This window comes from Ambystoma mexicanum, chromosome 5p (genome assembly GCF_040938575.1).
Source record: "Ambystoma mexicanum isolate Mex_15411 chromosome 5p, UKY_AmexF1_1, whole genome shotgun sequence".
NCBI classification, from domain to species: domain Eukaryota; kingdom Metazoa; phylum Chordata; class Amphibia; order Caudata; family Ambystomatidae; genus Ambystoma; species Ambystoma mexicanum.
Genome location: NC_090930.1, coordinates 1,020,882,114 through 1,020,905,058, shown reverse-complemented (window position 1 = coordinate 1,020,905,058; position 22,945 = coordinate 1,020,882,114). Strand labels below are relative to the sequence as shown.

The 22,945-nt window shown below is 44.4% G+C and overlaps 1 protein-coding gene across 10 annotated transcripts in view; it reads left to right on the top strand.

Moving 5' to 3' along the window:
- PRP4K (pre-mRNA processing factor kinase PRP4K) overlaps nt 1–22,945 on the top strand; it is a 1,306,928-nt gene that overhangs the window by 1,090,312 nt on the left and 193,671 nt on the right. For 3 of the 10 annotated variants that reach the window (XM_069613496.1, XM_069613498.1, XM_069613499.1), the window contains one exon: nt 19,794–21,315. In XM_069613496.1, the coding sequence (XP_069469597.1) occupies nt 19,794–19,997 (204 nt within the window). In that variant the 3' untranslated portion in view covers nt 19,998–21,315. Of the gene's footprint in view, nt 1–19,793; nt 21,316–22,276; nt 22,378–22,945 lie in introns of those variants that run through there. The other 7 variants (XR_011274232.1, XR_011274231.1, XR_011274234.1 and 4 more) reach the window with 7 other exon arrangements.

The following is a 22,945-nucleotide window of genomic DNA, read 5'->3' as shown; positions in this document are numbered from 1 at the left end:
GGTAGCATGTTGAGCAGCCAGGCGTATCTCAAGAGGGGTCAACGTGAGCTGTAGGGGAGTTACAGAGAGATTCACAGTGACAAGTATTCGAATAAACACTTACACCCAAGGTTTCTTGAATAAACAATTATTAATGTATTTATCAGTCAGTTAGAATAAGCCTTCTTTAGAAGGGAGCATTATAATGGTAACACTGAAATACACTTCAACACACACTCTTAGTTTCTAAATCAGTAAATACCCTTTTGGGATGGCCCACAGACACAACCTACACCCTCAGGTGACTTCAGAAGCTAGGGTGCTGGGGACATTAATATCTTACTGGTTGCATTTAGAATACTGTTAGGAGTTGGTAAAAGGAAAAGGCTATTAGAATAAACAAGGGACCACAAACATTCTTAAGCTAGCAAATACTTTTGGATCCACACAGCAGAGTCATTCGGTATAACAGGCTAGGCCAAAGTCAATTGGCAAAAGTCTTATAAACGATGAAGCACCCCTGGTAGCTAAGTAGAAAAATCTTTGCATAATGTTTTAGAAGTCTTTGAAGAAAGAAAGAATCAAATGTGGGACCACACGCTGATTAGACTTGTGAGTAGTAGAAGATGCAAGCAACTCTACGGTAAGAGGTAAGTTCTCTGACTTTTACAGTACCTTTGTATTTAAGAAAAAGTGCAGCAGATGACTTCTGTTCCTGAGCAACTCTACAGATCTCGCTGTTCCTGGGCCTCAGTCGTGGGGACATGAGGGAGGACTTCTGAGGACTCCTGCACTGGGACGGTCACTGCTCGCAACCGGCAATCTTTCCAACAAGTGGCACTTTGGTGTTTCAGCTCCTCGCGACTACCGCAAATAGGAACACTGCGGTTTCTGGCTGTTGAAATGGACCTTCCTTGCTTCTGGGGTCCCGCACTCTGTTGAGGGGGCTCAGGCTCGGTCAGTCCTGCTTCCTTGGAGTCTGGAGGATCTTCCTGGAGTTCTTGGCCAACTTAAAAACGACGCACACAATCTGGTGTTCCTCTCCCTGGCTATTCGGCTTCCAGCAGCAACTCTGTGGAAAAACAACCAGCTCCGAGAGAATGTCCAGGTGTCTTACTTTGGAGTTGATTGGTCCCACCAACTCAAACGGAGAAGTCGTCCTTACAGGGGCTTCTCTGTTGCTACGAATTTGGAGTTTCAGCACAGCAGCAGGGCTTCACCGGGCAAACCAACGGTCCAGGAGTTGCAGCAGGTGTCCTCTTCAAGGTCGTCTTCGGTTCCTTCGTCCAGTGGTCGACTCAGCTTTCGAAGCCAAAAGCCTTGCCTTGTATTCAGTTATCTCCTATTAATTCCAGCCTAGCTGTCAGTCACCTAGCAGAGTGGCTGTCCTTGCCGGACAGTCAGCCGGCCAATCACTACAGAGTGCTTTTGGGTCTCCTAGGAGACTTAAGCACAGGGAGTTTCTGGCACCTCCCTCACTTCCTACCCAACTCAGACACCCTGAAGCCAGAGGTGGGCTGCACTTGTGAATCCTGCCAAAGGCAAAGCGAACAATAAGACCAACCTGGTTTGGCACGCAGAGTAAATCTCAAGCAGGTCAGTTCCACAAAGAAATGGCGAAAAAAGAAGACTGGGACCATTTTGACAAAAATGGCACCCTTTGGTGCTTATCTGCAGCTGCGAACGCAGCCCACAGTAAATGCACACCACGGTAGTTAAAATTAAACCACTGCCACCAGCCATTCAGTGAGGAAAGGGTAACATAAAATGTTACATGAGAAGCTAGACAAAGGGGATCCTAGGTAACCCCTCCAGCACCCTAGTGTAAGATAGTGTGTGCTGGGTCTCGAAAGTTTCAAATGTAAGTAAAGTCAATTTCACTTTACTGTTCTGGGAAACAGTTTATCCCAGAGAAGGTATTTAAACCTTTGGGAAATCTGAAAGACTTCCCTGCGCCACTGCACTGGTGACACAATGTAAAAGATGAGGCCTATGGAGTTTGTCAAGCTCCATAACCAAAAGAAACACAAAGTCCAGAAATCACATTGAAATACATGAGAGAGTGGGGAAAAATGATCTCATTCTCTCCAGGTTGAAAAAATTAAGTCCTCAAAATCCAGCAAAGTTGCTGGGGGTCTCTAAGGTGCAGGGAATTAGCACATTTCTGAGAATTCTCCCTAACCGGGGTGTTCACCTTTTAGCCATATGTTGTGCTTCCTGCCTTGGGAAGTGCTTTTTGGAGTTGATCTCAACTCACCTGCACTGGCCTAACAGCTTGTGCTCTCTAAAAAGTAACTAACTTTAGTTACAGTGATTGCTTGTGAACTTACTAACTTTGTCAAGACTTTAACTAAGAAGAAGTCCTTCAGAACTATTGACTTTGTCCTTTGACTTTGGCTGCCCTGGCTCCCTAAAGCCACTCTCCTGAATCTACTGGCTTTGGCCGTAGTTGTTCCCTCATAGGTTATAGTTGTTGACACTATTATTGCTGGAATAAATGTCTACCTGCCTCCCTTTGGGAGATTATAATTGTTTTACAAACTGTTAAAAAAGTATGTTCTAAATCTTATTCTAACCTTTCCTTCCTTAAGCAACTCAATAACTGAATTGGTAATCGAAATAAGTGTGATCCTGACCTTTAGTGAGGTCACTCCATGTGCTGGAGCATGTGTTGGCATAAGAAAAGTCTTTTCCAACTTTTATTGTCTTTTAAAAACTGAATCCTAACTTTGATTGAATGCTACTAGTAGATAACACTGTTTAAGAATGCTTATTTAAACCTTGTGTGCATTATAAATAAATATTTATATATAACTTTAAGTGTTACTTGGCTACTTGTACTTACTGATTTCAATTGTACAGCTCGCATTACCCCTCTTAAAATATGTCTGGCTGCTCAGTCACACTACAACTCGTGTAGTATAGACCTATATTAAAAGGTGGGTTCCCTAATACCAAGAAGGTATTCTATGGAAATCTTGTGTAGTCCTCACCAGTTGGACTGCACTAATTATAACCTAACAAAGTCAACGTCCTGAAGACTAATGGACCACCTGAGCATCTTTGGAATTTCCCAATTCATCTGCCTTTCCATCCCAAGAGTTGGTGGTCTGTTTGAATCCTGAAAGTAGATCCATACAAGTATGGGCTAAACTTCTTCAAAGTCCACACTATGGCAAAACATTCATGTTCAATAGATGCCCACCATTTCTCCCCATCTTTTAATTTTCTACTGATAAAGCAGATGCAGTGCTCCCTTTTTGCTCTCCATTTGGTTCAAAACTACCCCAAACTCTATATTGGATGCATCAGTCTGCACTAAGAAGGCCTGAGTGTAATCTGGAACTTTACAGAGGGCACCTTTCAGCCCCTAGAATGCTCTCAGTATTCATTCCACTTCACCCTCTTAGGGTATTGCACAGTATTCAAAGGAGAAGCTACGGTCCCATGGTTCTCAATGAAATTCCTGTGAGTCCTAAAAAGGCTCTTAATTGTGTTTGAGTAGTAGGGGTGGCCCAGTCTTGTCCTGCTTGTACTTTGTTGGGTAGGGGCTTGATCTCACCTCCTCCTACCTCATGCCCAAGGTAGACCACTTTACTCTGCCCAACTTGACATTTGCTTGCCGGAATGGTTAGATTGGCCTGGTTAATAGCCTGCAACACTTGTTTGAGATGGATAAAATGTACTTCCCAGGTGGTGCTCAACACTGCTATGTCATCCAAGTATGCCATGCAGAAGTTTTCTAACCCATTCAGAACATGATTTACCAACCTGTGAAAATTGGCAGGCGATATCTGCTTTCTTCAAAATCCCATGTCCTCATTCCCAGCACTCCTTGAGCTGCTGGAGAAATGTGCCCTGGTATCAGGCTTCCAAATTGAATCACCTGAAATCTGTGGGGTTTGTGATTCTGTCGACCTTTGCAATCCTCCTTTCCTTTCAAGTGGGCTGATAGGGAAATTACATATTTAGAGGTTTGTATCTCCATTACCTATTGGTCACTTCTAGGGGCCAACATTCCTGTACTATGTAGGGAGACCATAGAGACGCTCCAATGTTGGGAGATGCAGGGGATCTTGTTGATGGGGAGAATCAGTACAGTAAAGTTGATACTCCTGAGACTCCTTCCAGGCTCTGCCAATTACTATCCGGGAGCAAGATTTACTAGAAATAAAGAAGGCGGTGGGTCGATTCATCTGGCAGTGGAAAACCTTAGAATTTCTAGGAAAAGTGCTGCTTAGATCTCGAGTGCTGGGGGGCGCCATCTATTCAGTTATTTTCGGGTGGCACATATCGCGCTGATGCTAGACTGGGCATTAGAAGAGAGGTGTCCGGAATGGAAGACACTCAAACAGGTTGGCTCGGTTTACCCCCCTGGATCACACCACTGGGAAAAAGCTTGCACACAACTGGGTTTTAAACCTGGTCCTCGTCCTCTTTACCCGGTGTTACATAATCCAGAGTCCACTCCGTGCATTGGGGGGAGGACATTTGCACAATGGAAGTCACTCTGGCTCTTACAGCTGAGAGACCTATATAAGGAGGGAACGCCACTCGCATTTACAGAATCTAAGGAGAAGTTTAATTTATCTGAAACAGAGCGTTTAAGGTACTTTCAACTCAGGCACTGGTTGTTCAATAATCAGGTTAAACAGGCAGGCGGCAGATTGCCTATGCCGATAGAACTAGGAAACGCGTGTGATTTCCACTTGCTGCTGACTGCTAGAAAAGGCATCCAGTGAAGATAAATTATCATACGTGGCCTGTTGGGAGAGGGAATGTGGTATTGACCCAATGGTTTGACAGTGGTAGGATGTTGAGAATTTGTAGGTGACACCACAGGTTTTCCACATGGCTTACATGTAGTGGGACATAGAATGTGATCCCCTGTCGGATACAACTTCCTTAGGAAAACCTACTCTGGTAAAAATACCAAGTAGGGCCTTAGCAACTGCCTGCGCAGTAACAGTACTCATTGGTATGGACTCTGGTTATCTAGTGGCATGGTCCACTGCAACCAGGATAAACCAGTTGCCTGAGGAATTTGGAGGTTCTAAGGAACCAACAATGTCAATCCCCACCCTCTCAAAGGGGACTCCCATGACTGGAAAGGGCAATAAGGGTGCACATTCCTGGTTCCACTTTTGCCTGACAATTGGCAAGTGTAGCAGCTTCTGCAATGCACTTTTAAAAAAAAAAAAAAAAATTGTTCTGTTTTAATTGTATAACAATTTTTACAAAAAAGAAGAGAGAAAGTCCTTATGACCTTGAGTTCATATCCTAATTTAGTTCATTTACTTGACTTGACCTCAGTCCCGACTCTCAGATGAAGAAGCGACTTCGACGTGATGTAATTTTTGTATGTCTTTGGGGGTTGGACTTCCCTTCGCTTGCTCAATCTATTACAAGTTCAGAGCTTTGAAGAACAAAGTCATTCCGATGACAAAGCGCCTGTTATTACCATAGGACAGCATTGCCCATAGATCTTCCAGGTCTAAGGTGGAGTAGTTCTTCAGTGGGTCCGCAAGGAATCGATGTCTTAATGTCACCAGACCTGCGCATTCGAGAATCAAATGTTTCGTGGTTTCTATTTTGTTCTCAGTTTTGCAGGAGCGACGGATATTCGTTTCAGCTTGCTTGCGTATGGCCAGGATTTCATTTGTTTTCAGTTGGTTTAATTTAAACCCCAGGAACAGTCGGCTTAACCTCTTATCTGGGAATTTCTGAAGACAGCCTTGTACCGCGTCTAGCTTCATTGGAACACTTGGAATATTTGCTGTCAGAGAATACGTATTAGCTACTTCTTAAGTATTAATCCAGTCCGCTTCAAGCATTTTTTACGATACTTTGTTGGGATTTTGGATCAGTGTCTCCACGTTGAGGTCCAGTTCCTTTGGGATGGTCAGATTTAGTTGTTCCCAGCTGGAGAGCATCCAATTGTCACAGGTTCTGGATTTCCTTTCTGATAAGGTAAAGGACTTTTGCTTCAGGCGCGTTAATTACTTTCCGGTACAACATAAGGCTTGCTCTCATTTTTGTTACTAAGAGAGATGGTGAACACAGTTCTCTTCTTATTAAGGCGATTGGGGTGGAGTTCGCCAGACCTAGGACTGACCGCCAGAAGTAGCTTTCATATTTCTCCCAGATAAAGTCCGGGGCCAATGGCATTGCGTCCATGACATAAATCAAGGCCGGCACCACCTTGGCCTTGAAGAATCTCAAGGTTGGAACGATCGAGAAGCGACCGTAATTTCTATCCGCAGCCTTAGTTTGCGCGGTTAGGCTCTTCAGTTTTGACCATAGTGCTTCTTGCATAATTTTTTCCTCTTTGTCATTACTTATCATAATTCCCAGATATTTGAATGCTTGTAGTGTTTCCAGGTTTTGACCCTCACAGTGCCATGTGAATTTTTGTTTTCTCTTTGCAGACTGTCCAAGAATGAGGATTTTCGTTTTGTCTTTGTTTAGCCTCAAGTTGTTCTTTGCCATGAATGTCACTAGATTGTCTATTTGGCGCTGTAAGCCAATAGGCGTCGGATCCATCAGAATAATGTCATCGGCGTAGAGTAATCGCTCTATTTTAGAGCCTCCTAATGATGGTGGAAAGTGTTTGATCGCTGCACTTGATTCGCCGTAATCTGCGATATAAGAATTGTACAGCGTAGGCGCCAGAGGACATCCCTGCTTTTTACGCCTCTTGAAGTCTCGATTTCTTCTGATAGGCGCCCCTCGGCGCTGAGACGTTCAAGAATTGAATCCGGGCAATCTTTGGCTTCAAGTTTTGTCCAAAGACGTTGTCTATTGACCTGGTCAAAAGCTTGGACCAGGTCAATAAAGACAACGTAGATGGGAAAGCCACCTTGTAAGATTTTGGCTTTCAGAGCGCTCAGTAGCAAGATGTTGGTAGTGGTTCCTGAATGCCTTACGAAGCCATTCTGAAAAGGGTCCGCAAGATTGTTAACGCGAATCCAGGTTTGAAGTGAGTCTAATACAAGGGATGCGTAGACCTTCCCCATCACGTCCAGGAGGGCGATTGGTCTATACTGATTAGGATCATCAGTAGCGCCTCTCTTGAATATTGGAACAATGTTGGCTTTCTTCCAGGACGGTGGAACTTCATTGGAAAGGTTGCAATTTGGCAAAATTTTACTCATTATGCTGGCCCACAACTCTGGATGTTTTTTTAGTTCTAGATTGCTTATGCCATCTGGCCCAGGTGCTCTGGAATCGTTCAATTTCCTTAATTTAATGCAGATTGATTCCTTGTCGTCTGGAATTTCCCAGGGAGTTTTGTCTTTGCGTCTCGGCCTGTTGTCCACTTGATTTATATTCGATGGTGGAATCGGTGCAAACAATACCGAGAAGTGGTTTATCCAACGGCCCTCCTACATTATTTTGTATGTTGTCATTGGTCTTGTTTACGGTACCTTTAATTAAGTTCCAAAAGTCCTTCGGCTTATTTCCACAGATGGCGAGCAACATCTGTTCGGAGTCGGTATAGTTTGTGCCGATGATGGATGAGCCAACCCTTATAGTTCTGGACAGCCTTTGTCTAGTTCGCCAAAGTTTCGTTGGAAGGTGACTTTTGATAGATTTTTTTCAGTCTCCTATGGAGTCTTTGTTTCTACCAGATCTTTATTATATGAATGTGAGTGACCATTCTGTGGTTTGGTTAATTTGGCTGATGACATCTGGAACTTGGTTAGGAGAGGAGTGTAGTCTAGACCCTCCCTGTTGCTTTTAGCAGATACATGGTTCTTGTGATCGATTCGAGTATAGCATGCTTCAATTTCACGTAGGCCTTTTTCAGAGATTTTTACTCGTTTTCTCCTCTCCGACGTCTCGAGTGGTAAGGAGCACTTTAAAGATTGATCAATGGACACTAAACCTTCTGTGACTAAAAGGTTATGGTCACTGAAAGCTGTTTGTACAATCTTGAAAGAGTGAATTTTAGGAAGGAGATCTCTTGAGACAAATGTATGGTCTATCGTCCCTTGTTGCTCCCCTCTTTGCCATGTCGGGATCTCGAGGTTACTCGCTTTACGATACCAGTGAAGGTTATACATGTCTCTGGCTTCCATTAGCGCATCAAGGAGTTTTCCTCTTTTTCTCACAAGGGAGTTGTGGTCTATAGGCTTTTGGTAATTTCCAATCCCTTCACACTTCGCGTTAATATCGCCATTTATGATTGTGCTGTGATCCAGGTTTTTTCCGTATGCCTCTCCCAGCAGGTTCTGGAGGACTGAGGTGAATTCATCACTTGTTGTCGACTCAAGGTTCCAGTAAACGTTTATCAAGAGGATTATACCCACTTTTGAAACAGTGGAAAGTGTGGCCTTAAATGGTCTGCACACCACATCAGATACCTCGGGGTACTGGTCTCCTGCAACAAACAAACACTATACATCGACAATCACGATCAGGCGCTACACACACTTAATGTTAAATTACAGATATGGAGGCGTCTCCCAATTTCACTACACGGTAGAATTGCCATTCTTAAAATGATCGTACTGCCGAAATTGTTATACCTATTTGTAAACATCCCCATATGGCCAGGGAGAGAGTTCTTCTCTAGACTTCGTTCTATGGTGGTGTCCTTTCTGTGGGACGGGAAGACAGCCAGAATCAGCTGGGAAAAGATGACAGAACCCTACGAGAAGGGGGGAATGGCCGCACCAGACTTTGAGCTCTATTATACTGTGTCACAAGCACAATTTGCAAAGTACTGGTACGATGATTGTGACAACTCCCCTCACGCGCAAATAGAGGAATACACTACCGAGCCCACTAACATTGGATCAGTGATCTTCGACACAAGACATAAAGACTCTTGCGAGTTCGACCCTGTGAGTTGCACAGTAAAAGCCTGGGGAGCGATATATAAAAGGCTGAAAATAGAGACTCCATATAACCCTGAGGTGCCCCTGTGGAAATACCCTGGCCTCCCCCCCACGTTCGATACCGATATACAGGAAACCTGGGACCCCGGCAGGGAGATGAAAATAGGCGATATGTACCTAGAGGGGAAATTCGTGACCCTGGAGGTGTTCACCAGGGGCGTGGGAGGTGGGCAGCTCAAGACATTGCAGTACTATCGAATGAGATCAGCATATCACAGTCGCTGGCCGTCATTCCCAGACGAACCCCCTTCCCACCCGTGTGTGCAGTTGGTTACAGTGCGGGGTGGGCTGGGAATCTCCAGACTTTACAAGGCAATGCAGACTCACTCTGCAGTGGTAAGCCAGGTGAGGGAGAAATGGGAAGTGGACATGAAAATGCCAATACCAGAAGAAAAGTGGGCGAGATACTGTGCACTAACAAAGCGAGTCTCCCTCAATGCCGGGCTTCGACAAATACAATTTAAAATCCTCAACAGACTGCATTACACACCCGCCAGGATAGCTACATTCACACCAGATGACCCAGGCAAATGTCCCAAATGTGGGTCCCCGGCAGCGGGGTCTTATCATATGTACTGGGAGTGTCCAGTTGTGATGCGTTTCTGGGAGAAAGTAGCGGAAATGCTAAATGAAGTCACACAGATTCCCCCGCACCTGACCCCACAAAAATACTTATTTGGTGATATAGGTAAATGCTCCGAGAAGCGTAGAAGATTGTTCAATGTGTCGTGTGTTATAGCTAAAAGATGCATATTGAAGTTGTGGAAGAGCCCGGCTGCCCCCACCATGGACGTGTTCTTACGTGAACTAACCTACATCAATGAATGCGAGGAACAATTCGTGCTGTCCCAACCGAGCATGAGCAGGCCAAAAGACATTTGGGGCCCATTCAGGACATACCTCTGTGACATGCTTTCTGATATCGAAACAACTGTTTAAATTACTACTGTTATTTATGTATTTAACAACAATATTGTTATGCATACTACTATATATTGTGTTTGCTGGGCGCTGCTGCAATTGTCGAGACCTCAATAAAAACATGTTATAAAAAAAAAAAAAAAAAAAAAAAAAAAAAAAAGAAACAGTGGAAAGTGTCTTGCATTTTAAGATTGATGCTTGGATCCAGAGCGGTGATGAGAGAGTTTCCACAACATCAACTCCAGAGCCCGCTCCGACCATGGTTAAGAGTCCTGCATACGGGCGTCCTGCTGCCCCTTTCTTTGCAGCCGTAAAGATGATTTTGTATCCATCCAGCTGCGGTTTGGAGGTCAACCATGTTTCTTGAAGACACATAATGTCGAAATGACCTAGGATAACATCGGTTGCTTTGGTTAGATGCCAAAAGCCCCTCGTGTTCCAACAGCCAAGTTTTAGAAGCTTCTTTGGGGGTGTTTTCCCATCAGTTGGTTCTTCATGGATTGACGGATGATAGGTCACGTCAACCACTGATCGTGGCTACTGGTTACATCGCGGGGTCCTCTTAGAGTTGGACCAGGACCAAGGCCCTGATTGGTTTGCCCCTGTTGCACCATGCTTGTTTGATACTTGTGCATTCCGTGGGGAACAGGGATGCCTTTCGTTTCGTGTTTGATGCTGTTCCATACGTCCTTCACCTTCGTGGGCTTTGTCAAATCTTTTTCTTTCCCCCTGGTTACATTTTTGTGTTCTGTGCGTGTCCGTTTTTTGCTCATTATAAACCGGACGGACGTGTTCCATCCTGCTAATGTAATGAACACGAGTATCTCATTTCGGTGGTTTAGAAGTGTTGGGGTTGGGTGTTACCCTACCCGCTTCTATTGAAGAATCTGTTTGTTTATTCAAACATTTAATTTCCGCTAGTTCATAGCCCAACCGCAGGAGAGTTTCAGTTTCCCTCAGTAATTGAGATTCGATGTTCTTGGAGTTGAGCTGTATATAGGAATAATCGAGTCTTCCAGACATGCTTGGCTCCACCATCCAGAGGTCCTGATTTCGAATATGTCTTAAGCTTGGAATTTGCATTAGGATTTTTAGGATGTTAGTTCTGTTCAAGGTCACTCTGCCCAAATTTGGATTTATGCTTTTCAATCTTAGAATACAGTCGCTTACTATTTTCTTAGATTCCATTTTTGGGGGTCTTTCAGGTTCAGATCTTCTTGTGCTTTTAGAATTCGATTCCACCCAAGGGAAGTGTTGCACGTGCGAGATTACATTTTTGCGACCCGTTTCCACCTTCGAGTTTGGAGTTGTTGTGTCAGCCATCGACTCGTTTCTCCGGCGATGTGCTGGCTCAGGTGAGGGTCGGACATTTCTCCAAATGTTCGGACTTGTTCTATGCACTGGGTCCATTCTCTTTATGCACGTTGAGTTCGACCTTGTTTTCGATGCATCTCCAAATCGCAATTTTTGGCTTTTTTGAGTTTTCTCTGAATACTTCGGCGATGATGCCGGGTGGTCATGTATTTGGACTTTGATCGGGGGTTCCTTGTTAGGAGTATCTGTTGCCACTTCCCCCACTTTTCTCTGAGGGGTTTTCCTGGTGTTGTTTTCCTACCCAATCTCATCGATGGTTATCGTACTCCAGTCTGACTGGTCATCCACAGTGGGAACTGGGTGTGTTTTCTTTGCCTGGCTGTTACGTACTTCAGTGACATGGATCTGGCATACAGAGGTCCCCTCCTTTGGTTGAAGCATAGGGGTTACCCTTCTTGCAGCCGTCTTTGTTCGTCGCCGCAGGTCTTGTAGGCTAGAAACCACAGCTTGCATGTTCTTGTCTTTCTTGGAAGTAGGATGGACAATAGACTTTTGCTGAGAGAATATACCGTAGGAAAAAACCTTAGGGTTTTCCCAGAAGCCTTTGGCAGGCCTGCTCATCCCTTCCCCTGACTTTGTATAGGAGAAGGGGTTTGGTGCTTGTTTAGTGGGTCCTTCTGTGACCTCGTTTGAGTGATCAGCCTGAGAGACTTCCTCCTCTTCCTCTATTATTGCAATAATCTTGTCTAGAGGATCCTTCAGTTGTACCACTGCTGATTCACCTTTTCTTGTTTTTTGTTGAACTGCTGTAAAGTCTGTCTCAGAATTGACAGTTGACGTTAGTGTCTGGTTTCTTTCAGTAAAGTCTGGCCCTCCCTTGGCGTTTTCTCCATCCGGTGTGTGCAGCTCTAGAGGGGGCTGCATTATTTTGGGATCAGTCCAGATGGGCGGTCTGTCTGCCCTAGGTATCAAGGTGCCCCCTGTCCCAAGAATGTACCCTTCCAGATAGTTTAGTTTCGACTGCATGGAGGCCAGCATGGACATCTGATCGCGGAGAGTATCATTTAGGCTCTCATATAGCTTACTGAAAGGTGCCAGCGCAATTGTTACAGTAGACATAATGGTCATTATGTCAGCCTTTTGTTGGGAAGGGTCTTGTAACGATGGTTGTTGTATTTCGCTCAGTCTGCGCATGCGTATAGGAGTATACGACAGCGTTGGAGTTTTTGCTGACTTTGTAGCACTGGCCCGCACATGCTCATCATGCTTGGGCTCAGCTGATGGCATTATATTTCCTGACCTCGATGGTGAGCATGGTGTCGTTTGGAAGTCCGACCTCTGTGGGCTTCTGGTCGTCTCATTTCCTCGCTCAGATGGTGTCGGATGCAGGTTAGGTGAATTGTTCACAGAACTCTGCAGTCGCTGATGAATTGGTTGTATTTCGACTGAACTTGTGCTTTCAGCTCCAGGTTTTACAGGGGATGGACAGTCACTCGCCTCCCCATTCAAACATTGTTCTTTTCTCGCTGTTGTTACAGTTTTGTTAGTGTAGTGCCCTCTCAGTGCCAGCAAACTCTTGGTCAGCGTCTTTGCAGAGACGGAGTCGGAAAGTTTTAAAAGTGTAATAACTTCTTCTGCACAGCTTTTTAAAGATGTCGTTTCTGTTTCTGTTTGCGAGAAACTTTCCAAGAATTCACTGTCCGACAACTCCTGCTGCAGATTCAGTCGAGTCTCTAATTTCTTTTTGAAGAAATCATTCATTGCTGCAACAGTAAAAGGCATGCCAGGTCCGTTCTTCGGGCCCATTTTTTTGCTTAAAGGTACTTTTGGTTTTAGAGTCGCTCTTCTTCTCATCCTGTTAGGATTATGTCGATGGATTTTGATTAGCGCGGGGGTAAGCTGTTTAGGCACTCCCTCCGTTTGAGATCCTTGTTTGTCTTTTTTTTTTTTTACTTGGGTTACCGCCCCATCATGCTTTTTTGACATTGTTTGGTCGGCCATTACATGTGAATTAGATGCACTCGAAGTACCTGGTTCATAGCAATGGTCAACTCCGTCCTGTGGATTGCAGGAGACAGGAGCGTGCAAAGGATTGTCAGTCTTGAAGTTTTTCAACACTGGAATGGTTCCAGTGGGTCTGTTGGTGATGCCTATTAATTGGGCGTCCTTTGCAGTGGTCTGGACTTCAGTTGGACTCTCCAGGACCTCACACACCTGCACGTTGTGGACTACAACAGTGCATAATGTTTCAGTTGAAGTATGCGTTGCATTTGTCAGTCTGACTTTTCCACCTTTTTAGGGAATTGTTGGAGTTGTAGTTTGCTGCATGCAGCACTCCAAGTTGCTGACCCCGATCAGAATCGTAGCAGTATAAGTTTCAGTTACTTGGTTACTGGAGATTTTATTTTCCAGACTAGATGTTTCGTTTGTAGTTCGTCTCTCCGAAGCTAATGAATTACTCGAAAGCCCCGCCTCCGCAAGGGAGGTAAACAAGACTTGCGAGTTTTGCTCGGCCTGATCTAGAGAAGCTGGTTTCGAGGGCGCGAGCTCCGGCTGATTTTGATGATTCAATCGAGATGGCTATGAGCCGGGTAGCGCCTCAGACGGGCTGACTGGAAGAGACTCGTCACATCTCGACAGATTCAGCCTCGCTGTCTTCGCTGTCTTCACCGAAAAATCTGGCGAGGAGTCAGGCGGGTCTGACGAGATTGTCCGCTTCGGTACCCGCTTCGGCACCAAAGACTTCTCGCCCCTCCTCTTCGAGTTCGGTTTCAGAGCACATGCTTCCTTCGGTGGCCGCAGGACGCGGCAGGTGACCTCTGCTTCATTAGCGGGCGGACAGGTAAGACTAGGAACTACGAGGGCTGGCAGGAAGGCTAGCACGGGAGACGGGGGACCGGACAGGGGGGAGGCAGAGGAGGATTCCACATCCAGGGGAGGGGGGGCGGGAAGGCAAGGGAAAAGTGCGGGAGGGGGCGTCATACCTGCCCGATTCCTGATGCAGTACTAGACTGTACTGAGCGTAGTTTGCTAAGTCCTGGGTCCTAGTCCTTGCGATAGAGGTTTGCTCAGAGATGACCACCGTCACGTCACGGCGGCCAAAGTGGTCGAGCAAAGTCACGAGTCACACAGAAAAGGGGCTCACCGCACAAGCTGGCAGGCAGGCTCCTCCACTCCCTGCCACGGTCTGCCAAAGTCTGCAGTCACTCAGCAGCTCACTCCGCGGCTGAATGATGTTTTTGAAGTCTTGGATGAGCTGGGTAAACGAAGGCCACTGTAGGAAGACTCTGGGTCTGCCAAAGTCTGCAGTCACTCAGCAGCTCACTCCGCAATGCTCTTCTACTTCTGTAGCGACCTTGGGCCAGTAGAAATACATCACTTTGGTCCTTTGTGAGCTCAAATAACCAGCCAGAGGGACATCATGGGCTAACTACGGAAATTTGAATCTGATCTCCTGGGGTACCATCTGTTACATTATAGGAATTTGTACAGCCCAGCTTTCACCCAAGGGCATCTTGGCGCTAACCACAGAAAAGGATAGCCAAAGGGGAACAGACTCAGTAGCAGTAAGATTAGAAAAGATAGCTTTTTAACACACAACAGAAAGAAAAATCATCCTCCCTTTCGCGTAAAACATAGGCTAGGGTGTTCCAAGGTTTTGATGCAGCCACAAAGAAGGCGCTTCCACCAACACGGGAGGGCTTGGTATGGGTAATTTGGGTGGTCAGAGAGGTTTGAGAGCAGAGAGCTCTAGATGGAGAATATGGGAGAAATATAGCTTGAAGATATTCAGCCCCCTATTTGTAGAAGGCTTTATGCACAATTCATAGAGACTTGAACAGCACCCTCTTCTCAACCAGAAGCTAGTGCATTTGATGAAGAATAGGAGACATGTGCGCACCATAGGGAGGGTGGGTGACCGCTGTGGCAGCTATGTTTTGTAGTAACTGAAGTCGGTGTAATAGATAGGCAGGTTGTCCAAAATAGAGTGCTTTGCAGTAGTCAATGCCACTCATTACCAAAGAAGACACTACCGGGGCATGAAAATGTGCAGGGATGGAGAACTCATCTGTCTCCTGAGGTCCCCTGGAGTAGATTCTATGGGTTCACTGTAGAGGAGGCCATCCTCCCAGTAGAACCTATGCTTCCCAGGTTCTTGCCCTTCACTCTGGGAAGCTGCCTGCAGACGCAGACCTTCAAGAGAGGGATCCTCTCGTTGTCCCCTGCTAAAGTCTGTCCTAGAGGGTCCACCTTCTGTAAGCAAAGTCTGCAGCTCAGGGTGGGTTCTAGGATCCAGATCCTCTAGCTCTTTTTGGAGGTAGATTTGGGCTTGATACCCTTCTTCCTTTGCAGACTCTGGTTTTCTCCTTGGTCTCAGTGGGGAGGTCTCTCAAGGTGCCTACCTGGCTTTTCTGGTAAGCTCTCTTCTTTTCTTAGAAGGAGGCGTTTGTGTGCTGGAGACTATACCCCAGGGCCTTACAAGTCATTCCCTAACAGTACCCTACCAGGCACTCAGAACACTGACAGTGATTCTTACAGTCATATCATGGCACTCGATTGTAGCTGGCAAAATGGCACACATTTGGAGTAGACCTCCTAACTTGCTAAGCTTTTTGGGGGCTTTAAACTCCAAAGTTATGCTGGCCCCAGTGTCTCTAATAGCAGGCGTGTCCTGACCATTGATGAGCACACAGTCTTTATAATGGTCTTTAGTATTATCAGGGATGGAGTTATCGACCTCTTTTCTGTTGTTCCCACAGTACCAGTGACACTAAAGAAACTCTGGCTTGAACACCAAGTGGGTTCTTCAGCCGGAGTGTGGTTGCTGGCACCAGTCATTGGAACCTCCCCATCATGGGTGAAGGCTAAGGAGACAGATGGCATGTCTAAAGGTTTACCCTTGCATCTAGGATCTCCTTTCACATGGTCACCAGACCCACAAACCACACATTTCCAAAATGTATTTTGGATTTAGGGTTTCTGGTAACCACCCTCTGGTTAGGATCCAGGGGTTTCAGTAGCCCTATGAAAATTATGGGGGAATATACCCTTGTTATTTTTGTGGGCCTCTTTTCGTGGGGATTTGTGGAATATGTCCCACCCTCGTTATGCTTTTTCCCCTGAATCCTTGAGTAGTCCTGTTGGCCACCCACAAGTCAGCAGCAAGTGCTAACTTCTTAGGGTCAAGTTCTTTAAAGTCAGCAAGGTGCTGTCTCAACTCTAGGGAACAGGCATCAAAAATGCTTTGTAGCATGACAAGACATCTCATTTCATCATAAGTGCTCGCCTTGTAGCCCTTAATCCACCCATCGGTATACTCTCAACTGAGATTTATAAAACCTGTTGTGTCGCTCATTGTCGAGAAGGACCGGTCAGTGGTAGTAGGCATACTTACCAATGCAAGGCTGGATTACTGTAATGCCCTTCTTATGGGGGCTCACAAATTTCAAATTAAGACTGCAGGTTGCCTAAAATTACACCATTAGGCAAATGTTCTCACTGCCTAGAAGAACCGCCGTTTCTCAATACCAGAGGAATCTCCATTGGCTCCCAGTTCAGCAAAGCGTTTTCTTCAAGGTGCTTTGCTTGGTATTCAAATGTATTCATGGGATGGCACCTGCCTACTTGAATACAAAAATCCAGCTGTACTGTTCACAGCAATATCTGCCCTCAAAGGAGCAGCACCTTTTGCAGTTCCCATCAGGGAGTACTACTACCTGGGGCGATGGGCGGTTCTCTACTTTTGGCCCTTGAGCCTAGAATTCTCTCCCATTAGACCTTCGAAGTATTGAATCTCTGACTGTTTTCAGGAAACAGTTAAAACCTATCTTTTTCTGTAAATGACCCCCACACACTACAACAACGCTAGTCTGATGCAGTATCGACCGAATCGGCTTTTACATCAGCGCCTAAATGCAGTTTTTGCCTGGTATCCTCGGGGTACGCGCTCTGTAAATAATCAAATCGATCAAATCCAATTTTTTCAGGCTCTCACACAACCAAGTAGCCCATAGCACTACATCTTTCTTCTTGGATCTCTAAAACTTTTCGGGTATACGGAAGGGATCTTCCCAAACCTGGCTATGAGAGCAGTCTTAACCAATGGGTAATCTCATCTCTCAGCACCATTCAACTCCATTGCTGCCATTCTGGGGGAGCCATAACCCAGGGAACAAGTTCACTCTCACATATACCTTGCACTTAATATGTAAATTCAGAAGTTCCAAACCAATCCAGAATATCCAGTAGCCACCATGTTAGAACATAGGTGACCCTCTTGTGCATACCTGCAGCTGGGAATACAGCCTACGGTAGAAAAATGCACATAACTCGGTAGAACACATCCACTGCCATCAGCCTTAACTATAGAGTTGTCACTGTGGCCTAAAACTCACAGGATCAGAGAGAAGGGGGATACTGTGTATCCTCTCAGCACTCCACATAAGGTGGGGTGTGCTTAGCTCTCAGTAGTAAAGGTTTTTAGGAAGGGTACAAAGTATCCCTCTTTCCTTAAGAACAGTAGTTCTTGGGGAAAATGAAAGAATATAAAAGGAAGACCCAAAGGATCCCCAGCAGCACTGCACATAGTGGGCTGCAAAAGTGAAACACAGATGCCTTTAAGAGATATGGAGGAACGCAAGACTCCATAAAACATAAAAAAACAGAGTTCCCATGGTTAGAGCAAATACGAAGGAATGAGAGAAAAAAAAAAGCTACCCTCATTCAGGTGAGCAAGAAAAGGGTGCTGAAGTCCAGCAGCTCTTACTAGGAGAGGGGATTAAGCATACAACTGATAAATCTCCATAACAGCTTACATGCGTGTCGGTACGCCCTGGGTTCCACAATGGCTCTGGGCAGACTCACTAGTGTCTTGCTGTGTTCCCGACCCACGGCAAGTTGCTACGATGAAGCTTCCTTCTGGGACGTCATCCCTCTCACTGCAGACCTCCTTCAGTGTTCCCAGCGACTTCTCTCTGCTACCGAAACCAAAGGCTACTGCTCCTTGGCACGACCATATCTCTGGTAGCTCTGCTGCTGCTCCTGGTGCTCTGATGGTCCTCGCATGGTGCCAGCAGTGTCTCCTTGCCTCGCATCACGCCGGTAAGATGCTCTCACAGTGGAAAGCTGCATTCTGGGAATTCCTGCGTTCTCAATCTCTGCCAGCACGGTCCTTTCCCGTACTGCTTCCTTCTCTCTCTCTCTGCCTTCCTCTCTGGCTCTGCTTTTCTTCCGAGTACCATCTTTAAATGTCCCGTGCACTCGAGGTCCACAAAAATAACTAATCTGCATATTGAACTTAGTGTTTCTTTCAATCTGCACCAACCCCTCCTTCCTCGTCTCATTACTTGACGCTTTATTGGAGTGGAGTCTGTTACATTTCAAGTATTCCAAAAATGATATTGCTTATGATTTTTAATTAAAGAAATATTAGAGACCGGAGATGTTGTGTGTATTGTGTCTGAGGTATGAGTGGAATTCGGTCTAGAGTGATTTGCAGGATGGGGTTTCTGTATTTTAAAGGGGGGGGAAATTTGTATGTCGACAACAAGCCATAAATAATTTAGGAATTATGAAGTATTCCCTAGGAAAAAGAAGAATACTGCGTCTCTCCTGAAGGGGTCACTGCCTTCCCCCGACACCCGTCTCCTCCCATGTGGTCCTCCCTCATGGCACCATCCCCAGGGCCAGGATCAGGTAGCGGCTGCCGTCTCCATGTGACATGGGCGGAGAGCATTGCAGGGAAATCATTGACTCCACAGGATTCATCACAGATGCTCAGAGCAATGCCAGAGGTTAAGATTAATTCAAAACCTTCCAGTCATCGCATCCTTTTTTTCCCATTAATTTGGCACAATTCCTCTCTAGAGCCAAAAACTACTGCAGCATATGCTAACGGGTTCTGAGTTCACTGAACACTACCACATTTGGTCACTCAACTCGCCATTATTTCTTTTCCTATAGACTGTTCAGCGAATAATTAGATTGTCTGAAACTTGCATGGCCCTGATTCACATTCTATTTTTCTCACTTGGTTCTACGAAATGTGTGGGGGAAAAGGATTCATTTTGCAGGAGGCTTATATTAAAACTGTTAGTGCCTATCACTTTGCAAGTGAGGTTTTGCCCACCGGCAAAACTTTGCAGTTTGTCGTAGTGCTTGTTGAGTGAAAGGTGAACCCCTTATTCCGAAAGACGTGCACTGCCTTGCAGTTCTTTTCCCTTTGCCCGGCTGCCTGTCGCAGGGAAAGTACTGTGTAAGCAGGGATCTTTTAAGACCTCTGCATGCAGTGTAATGTCTGAAATAATGTACTTATTCCAATGTTCTGTTTTACAAAACAAAGTATTCAAAGGGATAGGTCTTTCATAGATGGCCCACGACTCTGTGCCAGCAGCATCTATGTAGGTGCATGGATTAATTAAAATATCCCCTGTGTTGGTGTTGGTGTTATAGTATGTATTTCGGCACAGCAGCACAGTGGGGCCCTGCGAGACAATTGGAATGCAGTGCACCCCTGCGCTTCCGGTGGTGTTTCCTTTGTGAATTTTGTTAATTTGATCCGGTGTAAATAGGCTTTTATGATTTGGGCTCTTTTTATATTTAAGTGAGTTGGGAGATTGTGCTTGGAAAGGTTGGCCATCACCTGCCTTATGCTTTCTTTTTTTCCTATTTCTTCAGGAGAAAGTTACGGTTATGAGCACCATTAACCCAACCAAGGACATGTTAGCTGACTTGATTGGGTGCCAGCGGCTCCCGGAAGAGCAGCGCAAAAAAGTACACCAACTTAAGGACTTGTTGGACCAGATCCTAATGTTAGATCCAGCTAAACGAATTAGCATCAACCAGGCTCTGCAACATGCCTTCATCCAGGAAAAGATCTAAGTCTGACGAAGAACCTCAAAGGGTTTGAGTAATTAAGATACAAAGACTGAAGAAATTGCAAAGCAATTTATTATTGTACATAAATTTATAAATATTTCTGAAGAAATTTGAGGACGCATGATCTATTTGAATTAACACTGACACTGGTATTTCTTTTTTAGAAAAAAGTGTAAATCTGGCCCTGTCTTTTTGTAAATAAAATGTCCCTGTAGAAATATTTTAATTGCCAAGACTGCACAAAGTGTAAGAGCGTTTGCAGTTCTCATTTAAATAAGTACTTGTTGTATAAAGAGCAGTAATGCGGGTTTATTTTTTTTCCCCTTTGAAACTTGGCTTTAAAGTTTTGTTTTTTTTACATAAAAGCAAAACAATAATAGGCCAGCGTAAATGCTGTTTATATTCACATTTTCCTAGGTTGTGTGCAGGCCACAGCAGCATGCCCTTGGTGTAGTCAGTGCCGAAAAGGGTCTGTTCATCCTTGAGCCTGTCTGCAGGGATGGTCTCCTCTTTTAAAGCAGGTTGCGTACAGCTTTCAGTACACTGAAGGTAAGCCAAACCATCGACATCACTAGTCTTTAAAATTTAATTTCTCCTGGAGCAGATGGCAATTGAGTTAGTAGTGTTTGTGGCAGAAAAACCCTGCATGCTTGATTTAATTATCTTGTTCTATTTGTTATTACTTTACAACCTCTGGCATTTTACAGCAACCCCATTTTTTAACTTGATACATTTGCAGTCTGCACCCTTGATGGACAGAGCCCCTTCAGTGTACTGTTTCTAATGACTTATTTTGACTTTTTTTAATCAACTTGCTGTATAGACTTTGTATATCTTTTGTTAAATACAGTTCACATGGACAGAACCAGGAGAACTTGACAGAAAGGTTTTTAGTTTCCAAATTAACAGTTTTGGGGTTATAGCCTGAAAGTCCTTACGTTTAAGGGATTCACAGGCAACACAAATAAAATGTTTTACTACTTGTATGTCACTTTTTGAAAGTGTACTGCTATATGGTGAACGTGCTTTGTTTGTTTTTCATTATTTGTGATCATGTTGTCTTTCAATACAGGCATAAACCTTCCACTCTGAAACAAAGCATCTGCTTTTTATAAGCGGTAATTGCTTCTTTACCTTTTCTTTCTATTGTAAATAAGGCTTTTCTTTAAAAAGGTGACTTAAGTGTTGTTTCTTACATAAACCAGTTGACACTCACTTATTGTAAAGTGAAGATTGTTCTGCTGCACGTTAAGTGGACCACGCAGAGTTCTGTATGTTTTCAGTATGTACCATTAGATAATAAAGTCTTTTGTGACCAAGGCATTTGTAGCCATTTTTAAAATATTGTGTCTGCATTGCTGGTAAGTCAGGGTACATCACAAATGGGTTGTAAGAACCTTCTTTTTATTGCTTAATTGGTAATTTCCTGTCTATTATATTCTCTACTTAACACTTTCTTCGATTAATTAAATGTAGATAATTTCTTGTTACCAAGAAAGACCTTATTATTCCTCGTTGCATTGGTCATGTTGCCTTTAGTATTAGTCATTCCGGATCTTATCTTTCACAGGAAATCCACACCTGTATTATTGTATTATAAATTATCTTAAATGAACACCATCACTATTATGGTGGACTTAAAAATAAGCAAGAAACTTTTACTTTTAATATGCCATTTCATTTAATAAGATGCACACAATGCAGCGCTACTTAGTAGCCATTACTGGAAGTTCACCTCCTTGTCAGAGCCATACAGCAATACATCATGGGTATGCAAATTAGCTGAAAAGATTGCTCTTTTGCTCCATTCAAAATGCCAATTTTCAGCATGGAGTAAAAAAAAGCACGCATTTTAGCTCATTTGAATACCCATGATGTGCTTCTGTGGGGCACTAATCTGAAGGCGAACTTCCAGTGATGGCTGCTTGGTGTGGCTGTGATGTGTGCATTTTATTAGCTGACATGGCCTATTCGCTCAAGTTATCTTGATACTGGTACCTGGCAGTGTTCACTTATTCAGAGCCCTCACTCTAAGCTATGAAATACAATTTAAACCGCTATATAAAGCTCTTGATGCAAAAGAAAGTTAATTGGAAGTGTGAAAAACATTTAGAGCCTTCCTCATTTCCAGCAAAGCACGTTTGTACATGACTATCTTTACAGTGGTAGTGTGCATTACAAAAATCCTTTGTTTCCAGTTTGAGTGTAGTGAGGTCCTTCTGTCGTATGATTTTGACTAACGTTTATGCTGTTTTCTTACTTTTCCTTTTGATGGTGCTAAGAGAGAAAAAGGAAAGCGAGACACAGGCCACTCGCCGCCTACTCCAGGGGTCTGATTCGCTGCGACACCATCTTCGCCTTCCTCACAAGGTTATTTCTGACAGTATGTGTAGATAATAAACAACAAACTAAACACAAAAAACTGACTGAAAACATGAGGTTATGGTAGTATGAGCTATCTGGTGTTCTAAACCATATTGTTATCCTGATTTAATACACATTGATCTTTTTGTGAAGGGAAAGAAAGAAGCAAAAAGATGCACCAGTGCATTCCACCTTGGAAACATCAAGGGCCAGAGGGTTTGCTTTCAGCTTTATGTCCGTTTCATGAAAGACAATGTTTTCTATTTTTGAGACCTTTTAAAAATCGTAAATAGGATTTTTCTGTCCATCTAGGCACATATTGAAACAAAAATGCACATTAGTGCAGTCGAGGATGGGAGGTCTGAGTACAGCAGTAGCTTGTGGGATGGCACCCCACCCAAGGGATGAAATGACCTTCAATGCGGTCAGGTGAAGGGTCACAGTGTATGCCTATTTTGAACCTTTATCCTTTCTGTTCTCTATATTTCATCCTACGTAACACTAATAAACAAAGCAAAGTTTCTCCGAATTAACTGGTAAGAAGTTCTTGGGTGTAAAAGCATACCTCATATTTGGAGAGTAGCTGT